Source organism: Terrapene carolina, unplaced genomic scaffold (assembly GCF_002925995.2).
Source record: "Terrapene carolina triunguis isolate 2854851 unplaced genomic scaffold, T_m_triunguis-2.0 Scaffold68, whole genome shotgun sequence".
Classification (NCBI taxonomy): domain Eukaryota; kingdom Metazoa; phylum Chordata; order Testudines; family Emydidae; genus Terrapene; species Terrapene triunguis.
Window position 1 is genome coordinate 18,886,437 of NW_020664419.1, and position 19,699 is coordinate 18,906,135.

At 45.4% G+C, this 19,699-nt stretch overlaps 1 protein-coding gene across 8 annotated transcripts in view; it reads right to left on the reverse strand.

Annotated features, from left to right (window-relative positions):
- Nucleotides 1–19,699, reverse strand: part of PHTF2 (putative homeodomain transcription factor 2) — a 162,345-nt gene that overhangs the window by 79,871 nt on the left and 62,775 nt on the right. For all 8 annotated transcript variants that reach the window (XM_024196976.3, XM_029910810.1, XM_029910809.1 and 5 more), the window contains exon 3: nt 10,096–10,152. In XM_024196976.3, the coding sequence (XP_024052744.2) occupies nt 10,096–10,152 (57 nt within the window). The remainder of the gene's footprint in view (nt 1–10,095; nt 10,153–19,699) is intronic.

The following is a 19,699-nucleotide window of genomic DNA, read 5'->3' on the forward strand; positions in this document are numbered from 1 at the left end:
GCCTCCGCCCGCAGGCACTGCCCCCGCAGCTCCCATTGGCGCAGTTCCCAGCCAATGGGAGCTGCAAGACCGGGGCTTAGGGTGGATCAGAGGCAGCAGGTGGAGCTTGGAGCTGGGTAGGGAATCTGCCCCAGCCCCACCAACCACCCCCCCCAGCACCTCCCAGGCTGCAATTCCCTCCCCCACCCCCACCCCGAGCACCCACGGCGTCCACCCCCTAGCACCCGCTGCGCCGCCGCCCTCCGCCCCCCCGAGCACCACCCCCAAGTTTTAGGCAGGAGTATATAGTAAAAGTCATGGACAGGTCACAGGCTGTGAATTTCTGTTTACTGTCCGTGACCTGTCTATGACTTTTACTAAAAATACCTGTGACTAAAACATAGCCTTAATTATGGTTCATTTGGTTTCTGAAATTTGACGTCAATTACATTGGCCACATTATGGGGATATGGACTCTATAGAGTACAGTTTTTAGAGATTGAAAGTTAATATGTTGTTCTCAAAAGGTAGCTGGTTAGTGGTGTGGAATTACTATCAGGGATGGTTGAACCTTATCCTTCTGTAATACTTTTTAAACTGATGCATAAACTGCAGTTGCCTTTGTAAAACATTTAAGTATTTATTTTCAAGAATGTCAATTTCATTCATAAAATTAGGAACACAAACTTACTATTTTAAATATGAGTTAAAGGGTATATCTACACTGCAATAAAAAATCCGCAGCACTCAGTTTCAGAGCCCAGGTCAATTGACTTAGGTTCACAGGACTTGGGCTGTGAGGCAAAAAATTGCAGCACAGACATCTGGGCTCAGGCTGGAGCCCAAGCTCTGAGACCCTCCTCCCTAATGGTGTCTCAGAGTTCAGGCTCCAACCAAAACCTTATCATCTGCACTGCAATTTTTAGCCCTGTGAGCCTGAGTCAACTTGCTCAGACCAGTTACAGCTGTGCCAAGAGTCTTTTGTTGCAGTGTAGACTTACCTAAAGTCACACTATACCTATGGCAGAAGCAAACAAATGTCAGTGATAATTAGTCATATTACTGTAATGCCAGAACTGGAAAATTCATCTTATGACAAGTAGATGCATGAATGCATGCAATTTTCTCCATTTAATTTAAATGAGTAATTTCAGTTTGGCATGCTCAAACAGGTATGATGCTGGTAATATTGAACAAGACAATGCTGTTGCTACAGATTTAGATCAGATAAGTCAGAGGTGTAGAATGCTGGCGAGACAAACAGAAGAAATTAGTCAAAACAAAGCAACATACCATAGAGCACAACTAAACATGGTTATAGCAAGTTAAATATATTACAAGACAGCAAATATGGAAAAACTAGCTGCATGTAAAAATTAAAACACTGTCAGATAAGTCTTGTAAAGAACATGATGTGTAAAAGTCTTCCTTCAGTCTGCACATCAGTCTGATTATTGAGATATGTTATGCTGAGCAAAAAAATAAGCCTCCATAATGAGAAATGGGAATCTTAATAGTTACAAAATTTGCTGTAGATCACTGTGAAATCTGAAGCAAGACAGCTCCAAATGTAAAAGGAAGTTCATCTATCACAAAAAAACCACTATTTTAAACACGTATAACTTATGGGAGTGGGGGAGAGTTTTGTATTGTGGTGTGAATCCTTCCAAAACGGATATCTTACAAGGGCGTGGTATGTATCTCTATCAACAGGAAATCCTGTTTAAGTCTCATAGTAGTTTAATGAGCTTAAGGCAAGCCTTACTTCGGCCTTGCAAAAGAAATTAAAACTAATAGTAAAACGTTTTTTTACCAATATAAATAAAAAGAGAACTAGAAAAGAAGTAGGGCTGCTATGGGGCAGAGCAGTGGTTTTCAAACTTTTTTCATTTGTGAACCCCTAAAAGATTTCAAATGGAGTTGCAGACCCCTTTGGAAATCTTAGACAGTCTACAGACCACCAGGGGTCTGTGGACCACAAGTTGAAAACCAGTGGGATAGAGATTAAACAATCTAGGTATGGCTCACAAACTAAATGAATATGTTGTCCCAGTTTTCAATAAGAGTGATGATGCAGACCATGGGGGCAAAGGCAGGATGCTAATGGGAGCGAGTATAATGACAGAGGGATAGAAAGACCTGGATGTATTAGTCGATCACAGGATGACTAAGCCATCAAAATGATGCAGCTGTGAAAAAGGAAAGTGTTTGCCTAGCATGTATGAAGCAAGGTATTTCCAGTAAAGATAGGGAAGTATTAGTACCCTTGTACAAGGTACTGATAAGATCTCATTTGATATAGTGTATACAATTCTAGTCACCCATGTTCAAGAAAGAATTCATATTGGAACAAGTGCAGAGAAGGGCTACTAAAATGACCAAGGAAATGGAGACTTGGAGAGCCTATTTTACAAGAGGAAACTTAAAAGGCTTGGCTTGTTTAGTCTAGCAAAAAGAACACAGAGGGGATATGGTTGCTCTCTATAAATATGTCAGGGAGTAAACATCAGAGAGGGAGAAGAGCTATTTAAGCTTGAGGACAATGTTGGCCACATGAACAAATGTGTATTAACAGGCTATGAATAAAGTTAGGCTGCAATTTAGCAGGTTTCTGACTAGAAGAGTGAAGTTCTGGAACAGCCTTCAAGTAGGACTGGGGGGTGGGGTTGGGGGCACAGGGGAGAAACCTAACTACTTTTAAATTGGGGCTTGATATAGTCATTTACATAATTATATAAGGGGGCTGTTTGCAATAACAGTGTACTGGACCTGGAAGGGATCTCCTGGGTTATATTCCTAGATTATTTTAAATTTATACTGTGAGGTCTCTTAAAATATAGCACCATCTTCATAATTAAACATTCTAATAGGCATCTTAGATACACTTTATAAAGAATAAGCTACATTATATTTTCATTTCTATGGCACAAAATCTGTAACTTTCAAACTTAGGTGCTGAGTCTGATGTGCTGTCCCCATGTTGGATTTAGTACCGTGTTCCAACTCCGGTGCTGGCGGTGCTGGGGGCGGTTAGTCCGAGGCAGCCAGGGACAACTGGTGGGAATATGGGACCGGCATAACGGGCATGCCCCAAAGGTTCCAGTATGACCATTAAGTGGGCCATTGTTCCTGCTGCCATGCCATCGCTGCAGCTGCCACACCGGCTTCACGGGTCGGCGGTGAATCACCCCTCCTTGGCGAGGGGCTGAACACCCGGTCCGAGTCCAACCATTGACCTTCCAGCAACCGGGGCGGAGCTGTCAAGGCCTGAGTCTGCCGACTGATCCTGGTGATGATCGGTGCCTGCCGATGAGTGGTACCGGGGGGGTTGCAGACTGGTGCTGCAACAGAGGCGATCCTGCCCCAGTGGGGGACCCATGTCTGGGAGAGGGTGACCTGCGCTGTGGCAATCTTTGACAGGAAGCTCGTCGGTACTGGTGGTACAGGGACTGGTACCTTGACTCTGGTGTCCCATGTCTTGTAGGGGGAGGGCGCAGCGTCGGGGACCTAAGTCTTCTGACTGGAGACCAGGGATGCGGTGCTGGAGTTCTAGGCCCCAGAGATGAGGATCTACGCCTGCGGTCCAGGGACCTATGGGGCAGCCTCATGATCGGCTTGCCCTTAGGAGTTGGGGCCTTAGCCGAGTCTGGCGCCTGCGGTGCCTGTCGGCCAGCTTGCTCTTTAGCTGCTGGGGCTGCTTTGGGCAACCAGGGCCCAAGGAGAAGCCAGGGTCCCCTGCCACTCCCGGGAGTTGGAGGCGGATCGCTGGCCGGGCTGAGGGGGTTCAACCTCAGTGGTACCCCCATGATACCTTGAGGCGGGCACATGGCTTGACATAGGGCCTTTGCCCAAGGCCCCTTTACCTTCCAGTGCCGGGGGGCTTTTCTTCTTTTGTCGTTTCTTCAGCACCGGCGAGGGGCACGGTGCCGGGCAGAGCCCGATGCCAGCGGTGCGTTACGCACCGATGTCGAGGTGCTCAGTGTGGGATCCGAGCAGGAGGGCTCCAACACAGGACGAAGCTCAGTCTCCATGAAGAGGGCTCTCAAGCAGCTATCCCACTCTTTGTGTGTTCTGGGGTGAAAGTTTTTACAGATTCGGCACTTGTCCTTTCTATGGGATTCCCCTAAGCACTTCAAACAACTGTTGTGGGGGTCACTAATAGGCATCGGCCTGTTGCATGACGAGTATGGTTTGAAGCCAAGAGATTGGGGCATGCTCTGCTCTGGGGTGAAATCCCAGCTGGTACTCTAACTACCAACTAACCTAACACTTAATGGCTAACTAGGAACCTACAAACTATATACAAAGGAGAAAGACAACGAGCTGTGAAGAACTGCTAATGCTCTTGCGATGCAAGACAAGGCGCTCCGACCAACTGCCACGGGTGGTAAGAAGGAACTGAGAGGGCATAGGGTTGGCAGCATCTAATATGCCAATGCGTGAGCACAGCACTCAAGGGGGAGCTACAGCCGACCCTACAGATACCACTAAGGCAAAAAATCTCTGCTGACTGTCCACGTGGGTGCACACAAACCTAGAATAGAATCGACATGAGCGAGCACTCGAAGAAATAGTTCCTAAGCTCTAAAAGACTGATGATCCAGACCCACAGGCTCATCCTTAGTCCTCTTTTCTTCTCCCTCTACATCTTATCTCCGGGTAATCTCATCTGCAAACAAATTCAACTGCTAACTCTATGCTCACAACTCACAGATATACCTCTCTACTCCAGACCGCTCTCCTCCTGTCCAAGCTAAAATCTCAGCCCATCTCTCGGACATCTCCATATGGATGTCTACCACCATTTAAGCTTGAGTTGATAGCTAAAACAGAACTTCTAATCTTGCCTCCCACACCATCCCCGCTACCTCCTTTTTTGCTCACTAGACAACACCACCATTCTGCTGCACTTAGGCCTATAACCTGGGTACCACCATCAACTTTGACCCCTCTCTAAGTCCTCACATTCAGGCTTTATCTAAATCTTGCTGATATTTTTTCTGCATAACATCTCTAACACAAAGACTTTCCTATCCATCCACACAGCTAAAACCCTCATCCAGGTTCATCACCTCACAACTGGATTACTTCAACGTCTTTTTCTCTGACCCTGACAAATGCAGTCTTGCTCCACTCACATCCATTCAGAATGCTGCTACAAAGATCATTTGCAGAGACTGTCACTTTGCCCATGCCACCCTTCTCTTTGAACCCCTCCACTGTCTCTTCATTTCTCTATCAAAAACAATGTGCATGTATTCACTTTCAAGGCCCTTCACAGTCAATCCTCACCCGACCTATCATCTTGTTAGTTATCAAGCTGTCAATTCTCTCCTCCAATTGGCCAACAAAGCCACCCTCCACTGCGCATTTGTTAAATTTTCTAACAAATATCTTCATGCTTTCTCCCATCCTGTCCTGCACACTTGGAGGACACTCTCTGTAAATATACGTAAAGCTACTTCATTTATCCACCTTCAAATCCCTCTTCAATGGTTAGGCTGCTAGTGTGCTGAGACTACTAGCTATGACTGAACAAATATTGTCTCATTGTTTACTTGGCACTCTCCCATCTGTCCATCCATCTGTTGTCTCATCTTACTCAGATTATGGTCCCTGCCCTGGGATCTTATCTTTCTGTTCTATGTTCGTACGACACCTAGCACAATGAGGTCCCGGTCTGTGACTTGGGCTACAAAAGTTACTAATAATGAGGGAAGTGCCTTTCCCGAGCTGAAGAAAGCAAAGATCTTGACCTTTGCAATCTACCCAGAGAGGCTTCTCACTGCTCTGGAGTCAGAAGAATAGGAGTATTCTTTAGGCAGAGGCGATGCAGTGCTGGTAAGGGCGCCAGGCAATCTAGAAAGTCTATGCAGCACTGTGAGAGTTGAGGGTACTGAGGCCAGTATCTATGCCGGCATTGGGATGAGCACTGATGTCAGCACTAAAGGAAATCTTGAGAACGCAGGATGTTGCAGGAAGGAGGGGTTCCACACTGGATAGGCAGAGCAGATTCCTAGCTGCCAAATAAGCCTGTGTAATCCCATTAATGTTGCAAATACATTTTAATTAATATTTGTAATAGCACAGAGTTAGAACTTGTTATATTGAAAATGACAAAATGCAACAGCTCATATATGAGAGAAATAAAATACTTGGCAACATTCACGTGGAAACTAACATTAGTGAATGCCCAGCCATGACATTAGAGGACTGGGCCAAAAGAAATCTTATGAGGTTCAACAAGAACAAGTGCAGAGTCCTGCACTTAGGACAGAAGAATCCCACGCACTGCTACAGACTATGGACCGAATGGCTAGGCAGCAGTTCTGCAGAAAAGGACCTAGGGGTTACAGTGGAGGAGAAGCTGGATACGAGTCAACAGTGTGCCCTTGGTGCCAAGAAGGTTAACGGCATTTTGGGCTGTATAAGTAGGGGCATTGCCAGCAGATCGAGGGACGTGATCATTCCCCTCTGTTCAACATTGGTGAGGCCTCATCTAGAGATTTGATAGTTGCTTTCAACTACCTGAAAGGGGGTTCCAAAGAGGATGGATCTAGACTGTTCTCGGTGGTACCAGATGACAGAACAAGGAATAATGGTCTCAAGTTGCATGGGGGTGGTTTAGGGTTGGCTATTAGGAAAAACTTTTTCACTAGGAGGGTGGTGAAGCACTGGAATGGGTTACCTAGGGAGGTGGTGGTCAGGATTGACAAAGCCCTGGCTGGAATGATTTAGTTGGGGATTGGGTCCTGCTTTGAGCAGGGGGTTGGACGAGATGACCTCCTGAGGTCCCTTCCAACCCTGATATTCTATGACACCACATTTAGCCTGGCCAAGTTTCCAGAAAGTGACTAGGTCATTTTGGGTGCCTCAGTTTTGGGGGCTCAATATGAGACACATTAAAGGAGCCAGATTTTCTAAAGCTTGAGTGCTCATCACTTTCTGAAAATCAGGCCATTTTAGGGTGTTTCAGGTTGATCACAAAAAACTGAGGCACATAAAATTACTAATCATTTTTTAAAATCTTGGTCCTTGTTCCTTTCAGAATCTATCTGCAAGCGGTTATAGTGTATGTTTACTCTTTAGAAACTTCAAAGCTGGTATGTTTTGTTTTATTTGTTCATTTAGAATATTATCTCTATTTCAGTCAAACTGTATAAAAATACGTACCGAGTAGATAAAACACCCCAAAAGAATGCATGTATCAAGTTTATGCAGTATTTTAGCCCAATATATTAAAAACTGACTAGTGATAGTAGATACCCAAACTGTAATGGAGCCAAATTTTCAAAAAGTGCTCGTGCTAGACCTCAGAAAATCAGGACCCTTTAAAGAAGTCTCAAGTTGATACCCAAAAATCAAAGCATCCAAAACTATTAGTTATTTCGGAAAGCCTTGGCCTTAAATTTCTTTTCATAAGGTTTTATCTTTAGAAATAAAATGCAACAGAAAAGAAAAAAAAGAGTGTGAACAGAATTAAGCAAGAATGCAAATGCATACTATAAAGAACTTAGTTGCACATTTTTAGTTAACATTTACTGTAAACTAGAACTTATTTTTAACATGGAAACCTGAGAAATAATTGATCAATCATGAAAATTTTCAAGGTACATAAATTACAGAATTTGTATGTTTACGCAAGTTCTTTTATAACAGCAATACAACAGTGCAGTAGAGTAGGACTGACGTTGTGTAAAGCCCCAGCTGCCTATTGTAATAAAAGCACGTTACTTCCAAAGCCGTGATTCACTACTTACTTGAAGTGCAACTATACTAAACTCTCACAATATAAATGTGATAGTGAACAGTATTATTTTAACCACTCATGTATAATTGTTTAATTATTGTAAAATAGGACTGCCCAACCAAGAGCTCTCTCTGATAGGCATGTAGCATGTTTTCAAAAGAACATAATGCATATGAAACAGATTATTTCAATTTCTTATGTATATGATTGTTATACTACTGCAGAGGTAATTATTGTTGGTTTTCATTGAAATAACACTTCAATTAATAAGTACTGTGCCCAATGTCCGGATTTGAGATTATAGGTAGTTATTGTGTTGAATGCTTCTGAAGTCCCGCCACTCCACCAATCCTTACAATTTGAACACACATTAGTCTGTATTAGACAATGTCTGTATGAGACACAGGTCTTCTGATGAGCCAGAAGACCTAACACTCAGACATCCTCCCTACTTTAACCCAGGAGGACAAACTTGAAAGAAAACATTTGTATACAAGCTTTTATTATTTTATTACCTTTCTGAGGGCAACTAGTGATACCAACTGTAGAGCCCTGGTTGAAAGAGGGTTTTTAGAGCCATATATCTGTAACATATGGACACACTTCTATGTGTTGCCAAATCAAGAGAAGTCCCCATGTGAAAGGTGCTATAATATAATAATATAATATGGAGGTATACCTATCTCATAGAACTGGAAGGGACCCTGAAAGGTCATCGAGTCCAGCCCCCTGCCTTCACTAGCAGGACCAAGTACTGATTTTTGCCCCAGATCCTTAAGTGGCCCCCTCAAGGGCTGAACTCACAACCCTGGGTTTAGCAGGCCAATGCTCAAACCACTGAGCTATCCCTCCCCCCTATACTACTATAAAGCAGTGGTTCTAAACCAGGGGTACATGTACTCCTGGGGGTACACAGAGGTCTTCCATGGGGTACATCAACTCACCTAGATATTTGCCTAGTTTTACAACAGGCTATTTAAAAAGAACTAGTGAAGTCAGTACAAACTAAAATTTCATACAGAATGATTCGTTTATACTGCTCTATATACTATACCCTGAAATGTAAAGTACAATATTTATATTCCAAATTGATTTATTTTATAATTATTTGGTAAAAATAAGCAAGCAATTTTTCAGTAATAGTGTGCTGTGACACTTTTGTATTTTTGTGTCTGATTTTGAAAGCAAGTAGTTTTTAAGTGAGGTGAAACTTGGGGGTACTCAAGACAGACTCCTGAATGGGGTACAGTAGTCTGGAAAGGTTGAGAGCCACTGCTATAAAATATTATATACTTACTATCAATGGCTAAACCATTTAGTTCATAATTTAAAAACGTATATATGATGCAACAATTTAACTGAAGCATTGCTATCTGATTAGTGTACAGTGATGTGACCTCTAAAATATATTTAAATTTTCAAGCATTCTTCTCATTTAACAGATATAAAGATAGGAACATTTCAGTAGAAAGCAATTATTTAGAAGAAAAAAAAAAAAAAAAGTTCTCTAGTGAAGTCAGGGTCACATAATTACACAGTCCAGGTCAGTCTTGGATGTGTTAATGCAGCTGAATTTCCACTTAATAAGACATGCCCAAAGCACATCAAAATCCCCTATTCATTTTACTATCCAATCACTAAAACGCAGTGAAATCTTAAGCAATTTATACATTATCAGAATTATTTCTGCTAAAATCAGCAACAGCTTTCAGCCCAGGAAATAGCAGCACATTTACCATATGCAGAACTTGAGGGGGAAAAAGTTGGTATAATAAATTCATTTGTTAGGAAAACTACCTCATTTCTATAATTGTGTAATATAATTTATTATCCATGAATTCCAGAAAATCATAATCTATTACAACAAAAGACTATCAATTGTTATTTTTGCATAACAAGTTGGCAGTACCAAATACTGATGACATTCTGTTAGTCACCCCAAAACGCAGAATCAAAGTTAAGCATAGCAGCTTATGCATAGTAACACAAAACCACCATCCTGAAGTACTTACCAGTCCAATAAACTGTACAAAACAATGACAGCATCAAAAAGGAGGCTATAAGGCGGTATAGAGTAACTAACTGAAAGTAAAAAACAGCTCAAACAACTGACATTAGAATTCATACAAAGAAAATTGAACTTCTTGCCATGAACTGCAGATTGCTAGCGTTTTTTCAGTAATTAGGAAATATATGATAAACAACATACAAACTACTTATTGTTATACACTGGAATTCAGAACATTATGAACATTACTTTTTCATTGTAATAAGGAGTTTTAGGAGTGTAAATCACCATACTTATGTAATTTGAAATTTAAGATTAAGTTAGCCATAACCTACACTAAGAACAGAAAAAATATTACCTTGATTTCTCTTTGTTCAACAGATTTTTCCCATATTTGTTGATCATATGCCCCAATCTAAAGAGAGAACAAAAATATCTAAATTAAATTACATTTAATGAAACATTATGCAACAAAAAGACAAATCAGTCTTCACAGAGGTAAGGTACAGCATGAACACAAACAATAGACCAGAGTTTCCTTGGAGATACTTATTTACAGAGAAACCTACGTTTTCCCTACTTCCTCCCATTTTTCATTTCCTATTATTATGATATTATAAAAATTGAGGGTATTATAAAGAATACACATGGCATCAACAGCTGAATTTGAAGTTCTTAGCAAGGATTATGCAAGAAGCCAGTTTCATTTATTTTCCTAGTTTTATAATCCTCCTTTACCAAATTCCTTTTCTCTTTATCACAGAGTCAGAGATTTTTTCTTTAGCAATACCCAATTGGGGTGAGGGACAGGTGCATGCATGTTCTGTTGCCTTATGCTGTTGCACAATCCCATAGAGGGCAGACCCGCCCCCACAGCCTCCTACTTCTTTCTTGACAGACTCCAATATAAAAGGAAAGGAGAGTGGGTCATGCAATGGGAGTGTGCAACATCTCAAAGAATCACAGATACAGACCAGGTGAGAAACCATTTTTTCCTTCAAGAGATTGCACATGTCCATTCCACTTCAGGTGACTCACAAGCAATTCAAGCCAGAGCTGATTTTGGAGACTACCTGAACAATGAAGGAAGGATTACTCATCCAAATTTAGCATCATCTCTGGAATATTGAGATATAGCATAATGAGCTGTAAAAAGTTATGTACCAATGACCCAAGTTTATTCCCGGGGGAATTCTGCACACAATATTTTAAAATTCTGCAAATTTTATTACTCAAAATAAAACTACATAATCACACCAGTTTCAATTATTTAGGTATTTATTTCAAAATACCTGTCAGCAAGTATGTCTAACTATACAGACACAAAAATTCCCACATGAGTAGAGAGTTAAAGAAACCCCTATGACAACCCAGTTCCTATTTCTCTGCCCCCTTCCCTTCCCCCCCAACCGGGGGGCCATACATCCACAACCCCTTCCCCCCCAGAGCCCAGCCACAGGGCTCCCTTTGCCCAGATACCTGCCCTCCTACCCCTCGGAGCCCAGGGATATCCAGAGGGAGAAACAGCCTGATCCTGGGTCCCAGGCTTGCACAGAGTTTCCTGTGCGCTGCCCTCTCCTTCCTTCAGAGAGTGCAGGGAACGGCAGCTCCCTCCTCTCCCCAGCAGTGTCCTCTATGTGTGAGTTGGGTTTGGCAGGTCTGGTGGCCCCTAGTGATGGCCAGAAGAACTGCAGCCCATTTCTGGGGGAGAAAAGAAATTCTGCATGCACATTCATTTCTGCAAAATTCTGCATTGCGTAGTGGTGCAGAATTCTCCCAAGAGTACAAGTTGCAGCTTTACAAATGTCTGGTATAAATACCTGCGCCAAACAAAAGCTACAGAACAATATCTATGATTCTAAGGTTGAAGGACTAAACACCCAACTATCAACCCTGCATTGCATCAGAGAAAATGAAGACTTTCTGGATACAAGTCAGTGTTTGGTACTGCAGGTACTGTAAAATCAGAGAGGGCAGTGCAAAACGGGGAAGAAAATTGGCGGCATGTGACCTCCAGAAGAAGAAAGAGGAGAACCAATGTATCCCCAATGCAGATAGAGGTAAGAAACTGTTTTCAGGCTCTCGGCACAGGTACTACGGTGAAGAATGGTTTGGAAGAGTCATCTGAGGGAAGGGATCAGAAGGAGACCCCAATTGACCAGAGGGCATGCGATGCATTGTCCTAAGGATGGGGGTTCCACGACCAGCACTCCCGAGGGGAGGAGATGGGTGGTGGTGTTTGTTGCGGACTCCCTCCTAAGGGGTACGGAGTCATCAGAGAATATCAGGGTTGGAAGGGACCTCAGGAGGTCATCTAGTCCAACCCCCTGCTCAAAGCAGGACCAATTCCCAACTAAATCATCCCAGCCAGGGCTTTGTCAAGCCTGACCTTAAAAACCTCTAAGGAAGGAGATTCCACCACCTCCCTAGGTAACCCATTCCAGCGCTTCACTACCCTCCTAGTGAAAAAGTTTTTTCTAATATCTAACCTAAACCTCCCACACTGCAACTTGAGACCATTACTCCTTGTTCTGTCATCAGGTATCACTGAGAACAGTCTAGATCCATCCTTTTTGGAACTCCCTTTCAGTTAGTTGAAAGCAGCTATCAAATCCCCTCTCATTCTTCTCTTCTGCAGACTAAATAATCCCAGTTCCCTCAGCCTCTCCTCATAAGTCATGTGTTCCTGCCCCCTAATCATTTTTGTTGCCCTCCGCTGGACTCTTTCCAATTTTTCCACATCCTTCTTCTGGTGTGGGGCCCAAAACTGGACACAGTACTCCAGATGAGGCCTCACCAATGTCGAATAGAGGGGAATGATCACGTCCCTCGATCTGCTGGCAATGCCCCTACTTATACAGCCCAATATACCATTAGCCTTCTTGGCAACAAGGGCACACTGTTGACTCATATCCAGCTTTTCGTCCACTGTAACCCCTAGATCCTTTTCTAGGGAACTGCTTCCTAGCCATTCAGTCCCTGGTCTGTAACAGTGAATGGGATTCTTCCGTCCTAAGTGCAGGACTCTGCACTTGTCCTTGTTGAACCTCATCAGGTTTCTTTTGGCCCAATCCTCTAATTTGTCTAGGTCCCTCTGTATCTTATCCCTACCCTCCAGCGTATCTATCATGCCTCCCAGTTTAGTGTCATCTGCAAACTTGCTGAGAGTACAGTCCACGCCACCCTCCAGATCATTAATAAAGATATTGAACAAAACCGGCCTCAGGACCGACCCTTGGGGTACTCCACTTGAAACCGGCTGCCAACTAGACATGGAGCCGTTGATCACTACCCGTTGAGCCCGACGATCTAGCCAGCTTTCTATCCACCTTATAGTCCATTTATCCAGCCCATACTTAAAGAACTTGGTGGCAAGAATACTGTGGGAGACTGTATCAAAAGCTTTGCTAAAGTCAAGGAATAACACATCCACTGCTTTCCTCTCATCCACAGACCCAGTTATCTCCTCATAGAAGGCAATTAGGTTAGTCAGGCATGACTTGCCCTTGATGAATCCATGCTGACTGTTCCTGATCACTTTCCTCTCCTCTAAGTGCTTCAGAATTGATTCCTTGAGGACCTGCTCCATGATTTTTCCGGGGACTGAGGTGAGGCTGACTGGCATGTAGTTCCCCAGATCCTCCTCCTTCCCTTTTTTAAAGATGGGCACTATATTAGCCTTTTTCCAGTCATCCGGGACCTCCCCTGATCGCCATGAGTTTTCAAAGATAATGGCCAATGGCTCTGAAATCACATCCGCCAACTCCTTTAGCACCCTCAGATGCAGCGCATCCGGCCCCAGGGACTTGTGCTCGTCCAGTTTTTCTAAATAGTCCCGAACCACTTCTTTCTCCACAGAGGGCTGGTCACCTCTGCCCCATGTTGTGCTGCCCAGTCCAGCAGTCTGGGAGCTGACCTTGTTTGTGAAGACAGAAGGGGAAAAAAGCATTGAGTACATTAGCTTTTTCCACATCCTCTGTCACTAGGTTGCCTCCCTCATTCAGTAAGGGGCCCACACTTTCCTTGACTTTCTTCTTGTTGCTAACATACCTGAAGAAACCCTTCTTGTTACTCTTAACATCTCTTGCTAGCTGCAACTCTAAGCCCTGGTCTACACTACGAGTTTAGGTCGAATTTAGCAGTGTTAATTCGAATTAAGCCTGGACACATTCACACGACGAAGCCCTTTTTTTCAACTTAAAGGGCCCTTTAAACCAGTTTCTTTACTCCACCTCCGACGAGGGGATTAGCGCTAAAATCGGCCTTTGCGGGTCGGAATTGGGGTAGTGTGGATGGAATTCGACGTTATTGGCCTCCGGGAGCTATCCCACAGTACTTCATTGTGACCGCTCTGGACAACACTCTCAAATCAGATGCACTGACCAGGTAGACAGGAAAAGCCCCGCAAACTTTTGAATTTCATTTCCTGTTTGCCCAGCGAGGAGAGCACAGGTGACCATGCAGAGCTCATCAGCACAGGTAGCCATGATGGAGTCCCAGGATCGCAAAAGAGTTCCATCATGGACCGAACGGGAGGTACGGGATCTGCTCGCCATATGGGGAGATGAATCAGTGCTAGCTGAACTCCGTAGCAATAAATGAAATGGCAAAATATTAGAAAAGGTCTCAAAGGCTATGAAGGACAGAGGCCATAACAGGGACGCACAGCAGTGCCGCGTGAAAATTAAGGAGCTAAGGCAAGCCTACCACAAAGCCAGAGAGGCAAACGGAAGGTCCGGGGCAGAGCCGCAAACATGCCGCTTCTACGCGGAACTGCATGCGATCCTAGGGGGTGCAGCCACCACTACCCCAACAGTGTGCTATGACTCCATCAATGGAGAAACACGCAACAGGGAAGCGGGTTCGGGGTACGAGGAAGATGAGGATGAAGATAATGTAGATAGCTCACAGCAGCAAGGAAGCGGAGAAACCGGTTTCCCCAACAGCCAGGATATGTTTATCACCCTGGACCTGGAACCAGTAACCCCCGAACTCACCCAAGGCGTGCTCCCAAACCCTGAGGGCACACAGGGGACCTCTGGAGAGTGTACCTTTGTAAATATTACACATGGTTTAAAAGCAAGCGTGTTTAATGATTAATGATTAATTTGCCCTGGCAATTGCGGCCAGTACAGCTAATGGAAAAGTCTGTTAACGTGTATGGGGATGGAGCGGAAATCCTCCAGGGACATCTCCAGAAAGCTCTCCTTCATGTACTCCCAAAGCCTTTGCAAAAGGTTTCTGGGGAGGCCTGCCTTATCCCGTCTGCCATGGTAGGACACTTTACCACGCCAGGTCAGTAGCACGTAGTCTGGAATCATTGCATAACAAAGCATGGCAGCGTATGGTCCTGGTGTTTGCTGGCATGCAGACAACATCCATTCCTTATCTCTCTTTGTTATCCTCAGGAGAGTGATATCATTCACGGTCACCTGGTTGAAATGGGGTGATTTTATTAAGGGGACATTCAGAGGTGCCCGTTCCTGCTCGGCTGAACAGAAATGTTCCCCGCTGTTAGCCACGCGTAAGGGGGCAGGGGTGAAGTGATCATCCCAGAGAATCGGGTGTGGTGGGGGCGGGGGGGTAGTTGGGTTTGTGCTGCATGTTAACCCAGAAACCTCAGCCCCTCCTTTTACATTGCAAACCCATTTTAAATGGCCAACCCAAGGGGTACTTGGTATGGGAAATGAGGGCGCTACTGTTTGAAACCATTCCCACATGTTAAGAAGGTTAAAAAAGCCAAAAAAGACTGTGGCTTACCATGGCTGCCTGCAAGCCGAAATCTGTTGCCTGGCACTGCGTGAGTGATCTCTCACACCAAACCGGCAGGCCCTCAATATAAGAGGAAAAATGCGACCTTGTAACGAAAGCACATGTGCTGTGTAATGTGAACAGCAAAATTTAACGTGAAAGAGTGTACCCATTGTTCTCTAAAATGTGTCTTTTTTAACCACCTCTCCCTTCTCCTCCACCAGCTGCAAATGTTTCTCCTTCACAGAGGCTAGCGAAGATTAGAAGGAGAAAACGGCGGACTCGGGATGATATGTTCTCGGAGCTCCAGTTGTCCTCCCACGCTGACAGAGCACAGCAGAATGCGTGGAGGCAGTCAATGTCAGACTACAGAAAAGCACAATATGAACGAGAGGAGAGGTGGCGGGCTGAATTGCGGGATGAACAGAGCAAGTGGCGGGCTGAAGAGAACAGGTGGCGTCAGCTTGCAGACAGAAGGCAAGAGTCGATGCTCCGGCTGCTGGAGCATCAAACTCATATGCTCCAACGTATGGTTGAGCTGCAGGAAAGGCAGCAGGAGCAGAGACCGCCGCTACAGCCCCTGTGTAACCAACAGCCCTCCTCCCCAAGTTCCATAGCCTCCTCACCCAGATGCCCAAGAACACGGTGGGGGGGCCTCCGGCCACCCAGTCACTCCACCCCAGATGATTGCCCGAGCATCAGAAGGCTGGCCTTCAATAAGTGTTAAAGTTTTAAAGTTTTAAACTGCAGTGTGTCCTTTTCCTTCCCTCCTCCCCCACCCATCCCAGGCTACCTTGGCAATTATCCCCCTAGTTGTGTGATGAATTAATAAAGAATGCATGAAAGTGAAGTAACAATGACTTTATTGCCTCTGAAAGCGGTGCTCGAAGGGGGGAGGGGAGGGTGGGGTGGTTGGTTTACAGGGAAGTAGAGTGAACCGGGTTGGGGGGGAGGGGGGGCAGAGGATTCATCAAGGAGAAACAAACAGAAATTTCACACCGTAGCCTGGCCAGTCACAAAACTCGTTTTCAAAGCTTCTCTGATGCGCACCGCACCCTGCTATGCTCTTCTAACCGCCCTGGTGTTTGGCTGCACGTAATCAGCGGCCAGGCGATTTGCCTCAACCTCCCACCCCGCCATAAATGTCTCCCCCTTACTCTCACAGATATTGTGGAGCGCACAGCAAGCAGCAATAACAATGGGGATATTCTTTTCGCTGAGGTCTGAGCGAGTCAGTAAGCTGCGCCAGCGCGCTTTTAAACATCCAAATGCACATTCCACCACCATTCGGCACTTGCTCAGCCTGTAGTTGAACAGGTCCTGACTACTGTCCAGGCTGCCTGTGTACGGCTTCATGAGCCACGGCATTAAGGGGTAGGCTGGGTCCCCAAGGATCACGACAGGCATTTCAACATCCCCAACGGTTATTTTCTGGTCCGGGAAGAAAGTCCCTTCCTGCAGCTTTCGAAACAGACCAGAGTGCCTGAAGGCACGAGCATCATGTACCTTTCCCGCCCATCCCACGTTGATGTTGGTGAAACGTCCCTTGTGATCCACCAGGGCTTGCAGCAGCATTGAAAAGTACCCCTTGCGGTTTATGTACTCGGTGGCTTGGTGCTCTGGTGACAAGATAGGGATATGGGTTCCGTCTATCGCCCCACCACAGTTTGGGAATCCCATTGCAGCAAAGCCATCCACTATGGCCTGCACGTTTCCCAGAGTCACTACCCTTGATATCACCAGGTCTTTCATTGCTCTGGCAACTTGGATCACAGCAGCCCCCACAGTAGATTTGCCCACTCCAAATTGATTCCCGACTGACCGGTAGCTGTCTGGCGTTGCAAGCTTTCACAGGGCTATCGCCACTCGCTTCTCAACTATGAGGGCTGCTCTCATCCTGGTATTCTGGCGCTTCAGGGCAGGGGAAATCAAGTCACAAAGTTCCATGAAAGTGCCTTTACGCATGTGAAAGTTTCGCAGACACTGGGAATCGTCCCAGACCTGCAACACGATGCGGTCCCACCAGTCTGTTTTTGTTTCCCGGGCCCAGAATCGGCATTCCACAGCATGAACCTGCCCCAGTAACACCATGATTTGCACATTGCTGGGGCCTGTACCTTCTGTGAGGTCTACGTCCATGTCAATTTCCTCATCACTCTCGTCGCCGCGCTGCAATCGCCTCATCGGCTGGTCCTGGTTTTGCTTTGGCATGTCCTGGCTCTGCATATTCTCCAGGACAATGAGCGTGGTATTCATAGTGCTCATAATTGCCGCGGTGATCTGAGCGGGCTCCATGATCCCAGTGCTATGGCATCTGGTCTGAAAAAAGGCACGAAACTATTGTCTGAGGGAGGGAGGGGCGAGTGATGACATGGCGTACAGGTACAGGGAATTAAAATCAACAAAGGTGGCTGTGCATCAGGGAGAAACACAAACAACTGTCACACAGAATGGCCCCCCCAAAGATTGAACTCAAAACCCTGGGTTTAGCAGGCCGTTGATTTCACGGAGGGAGGGGGAAGCAAATGAATACAGAACAAATCTATTTTTTACATCTTAAGCTGGCAGCCGACGGTGCAGCATGACTGATAGCCCTCGGCATCTTCTGGGCACTTGGCAGAAAATAGTGTACTACGACTGATAGCCGCCATCATCATTGGGAAGGCAGCAGAATATGACTGGGGGACATACGGAGTTTCAGCCATCATCTGATCGAACTGTCATAATACACCATCTACTGCCAAAAGACACGGGGCTGCTGCTGTGTAGCAATGCAGCCCCACGTCTGCCAGCACCCAGATCGCCGATGAAGGCTACCAGTCATACTGCACCGTCTACTGCCAAAAGGCAATTAGCTGCTGCTGTGTAGCAATGCAGTACCACGTCTGCCGGCACCCAGATGACATATGGTGACAGTGAGCTGAGCTGAGCGGGCTCCATGCTTGGCGTGGTATGTTGTCTGCACAGGTAACCCAGGTAAAAAGGCGCGAATCGATTGTCTGCCGTTGCTCTGATGGAGGGGGAGGGGCCTGACGACATGTACCCAGAACCTCCCGCGACACTGTTTTGCATCATTCAGGCATTGGGATCTCAACCCAGAATTCCAATGGGCGGCGGAGACTGCGGGAACTGTGGGATAGCTACCCATAGTGCAACGGTCCGGAAGTCGACGCTAGCCTCTGTACTGTGGACGCAGTCCACCGACTTAATGCACTTAGAGCATTTTATGTGAGGACACACACAATCGGCTGTATACAACAGATTTTTACAAAACCGGCTTCTATAAATTCGACCTAATTTCGTAGTGTAGACATACCCTAAGTGTGATTTGGCCTTCCCCAATTTCACTCCTGCATGCCTGAGCAATATTTTTATACTCCTCCCTGGTCATTTGTCCAATCTTCCACTTCTTGTAAGCTTCTTTTTTGCGTTTAAGATCAGCAAGGATTTCACTGTTAAGCCAAGTTGGTCGCCTGCCATATTTACTATTCTTTCTACACATCGGGATGGTTTGTTCCTGCAACCTCAATAAGGATTCTTTAAAATGTAGCCAGCTTTCCTGGACTCCTTTCCCCTTCATGTTATTCTCCCAGGGGATCCTGCCCATCAGTTCCCCGAGGGAGTCAAAGTCTGCTTTCTGAAGTCCAGGGTCCGTATTCTGCTGCTCTCCTTTCTTCCTTGTGTCAGGATCCTGAACTCGACCATCTCATGGTCACTGCCGCCCAGGTTCCCATCCACTTTTGCTTCCCCTACTAATTCTTCCCGGTTTGTGAGCAGCAGGTCTAGAAGAGCTCTGCCCCTAGTTGGTGCCTCCAGCACTTGCACCAGGAAATTGTCCCCTACACTTTCCAAAAACTTCCTGGATTGTCTGTGCACCGCTGTATTGCTCTCCCAGCAGATATCAGGGTGATTAAAGTTTCCTATGAGAATCAGGGCCTGTGACCTAGTAACTTCTGTTAGTTGCCTGAAGAAAGCCTCGTCCACCTCATCCCCCTGGTGAGGTGGTCTGGTGGTCTATAGCAGACTCCCACCATGACATCACCCTTGTTGCTCACACTTTTAAACTTAATCCAGAGACTGAGGTTTTTCTGCAGTTTCATACCGGAACTCTGAGCAGTCATACTCCTCTCTTACATACAATGCAACTCCCCCACCTTTTCTGCCCTGCCTGTCCTTCCTGAACAGTTTATATCCATCCATGACAGTACTCT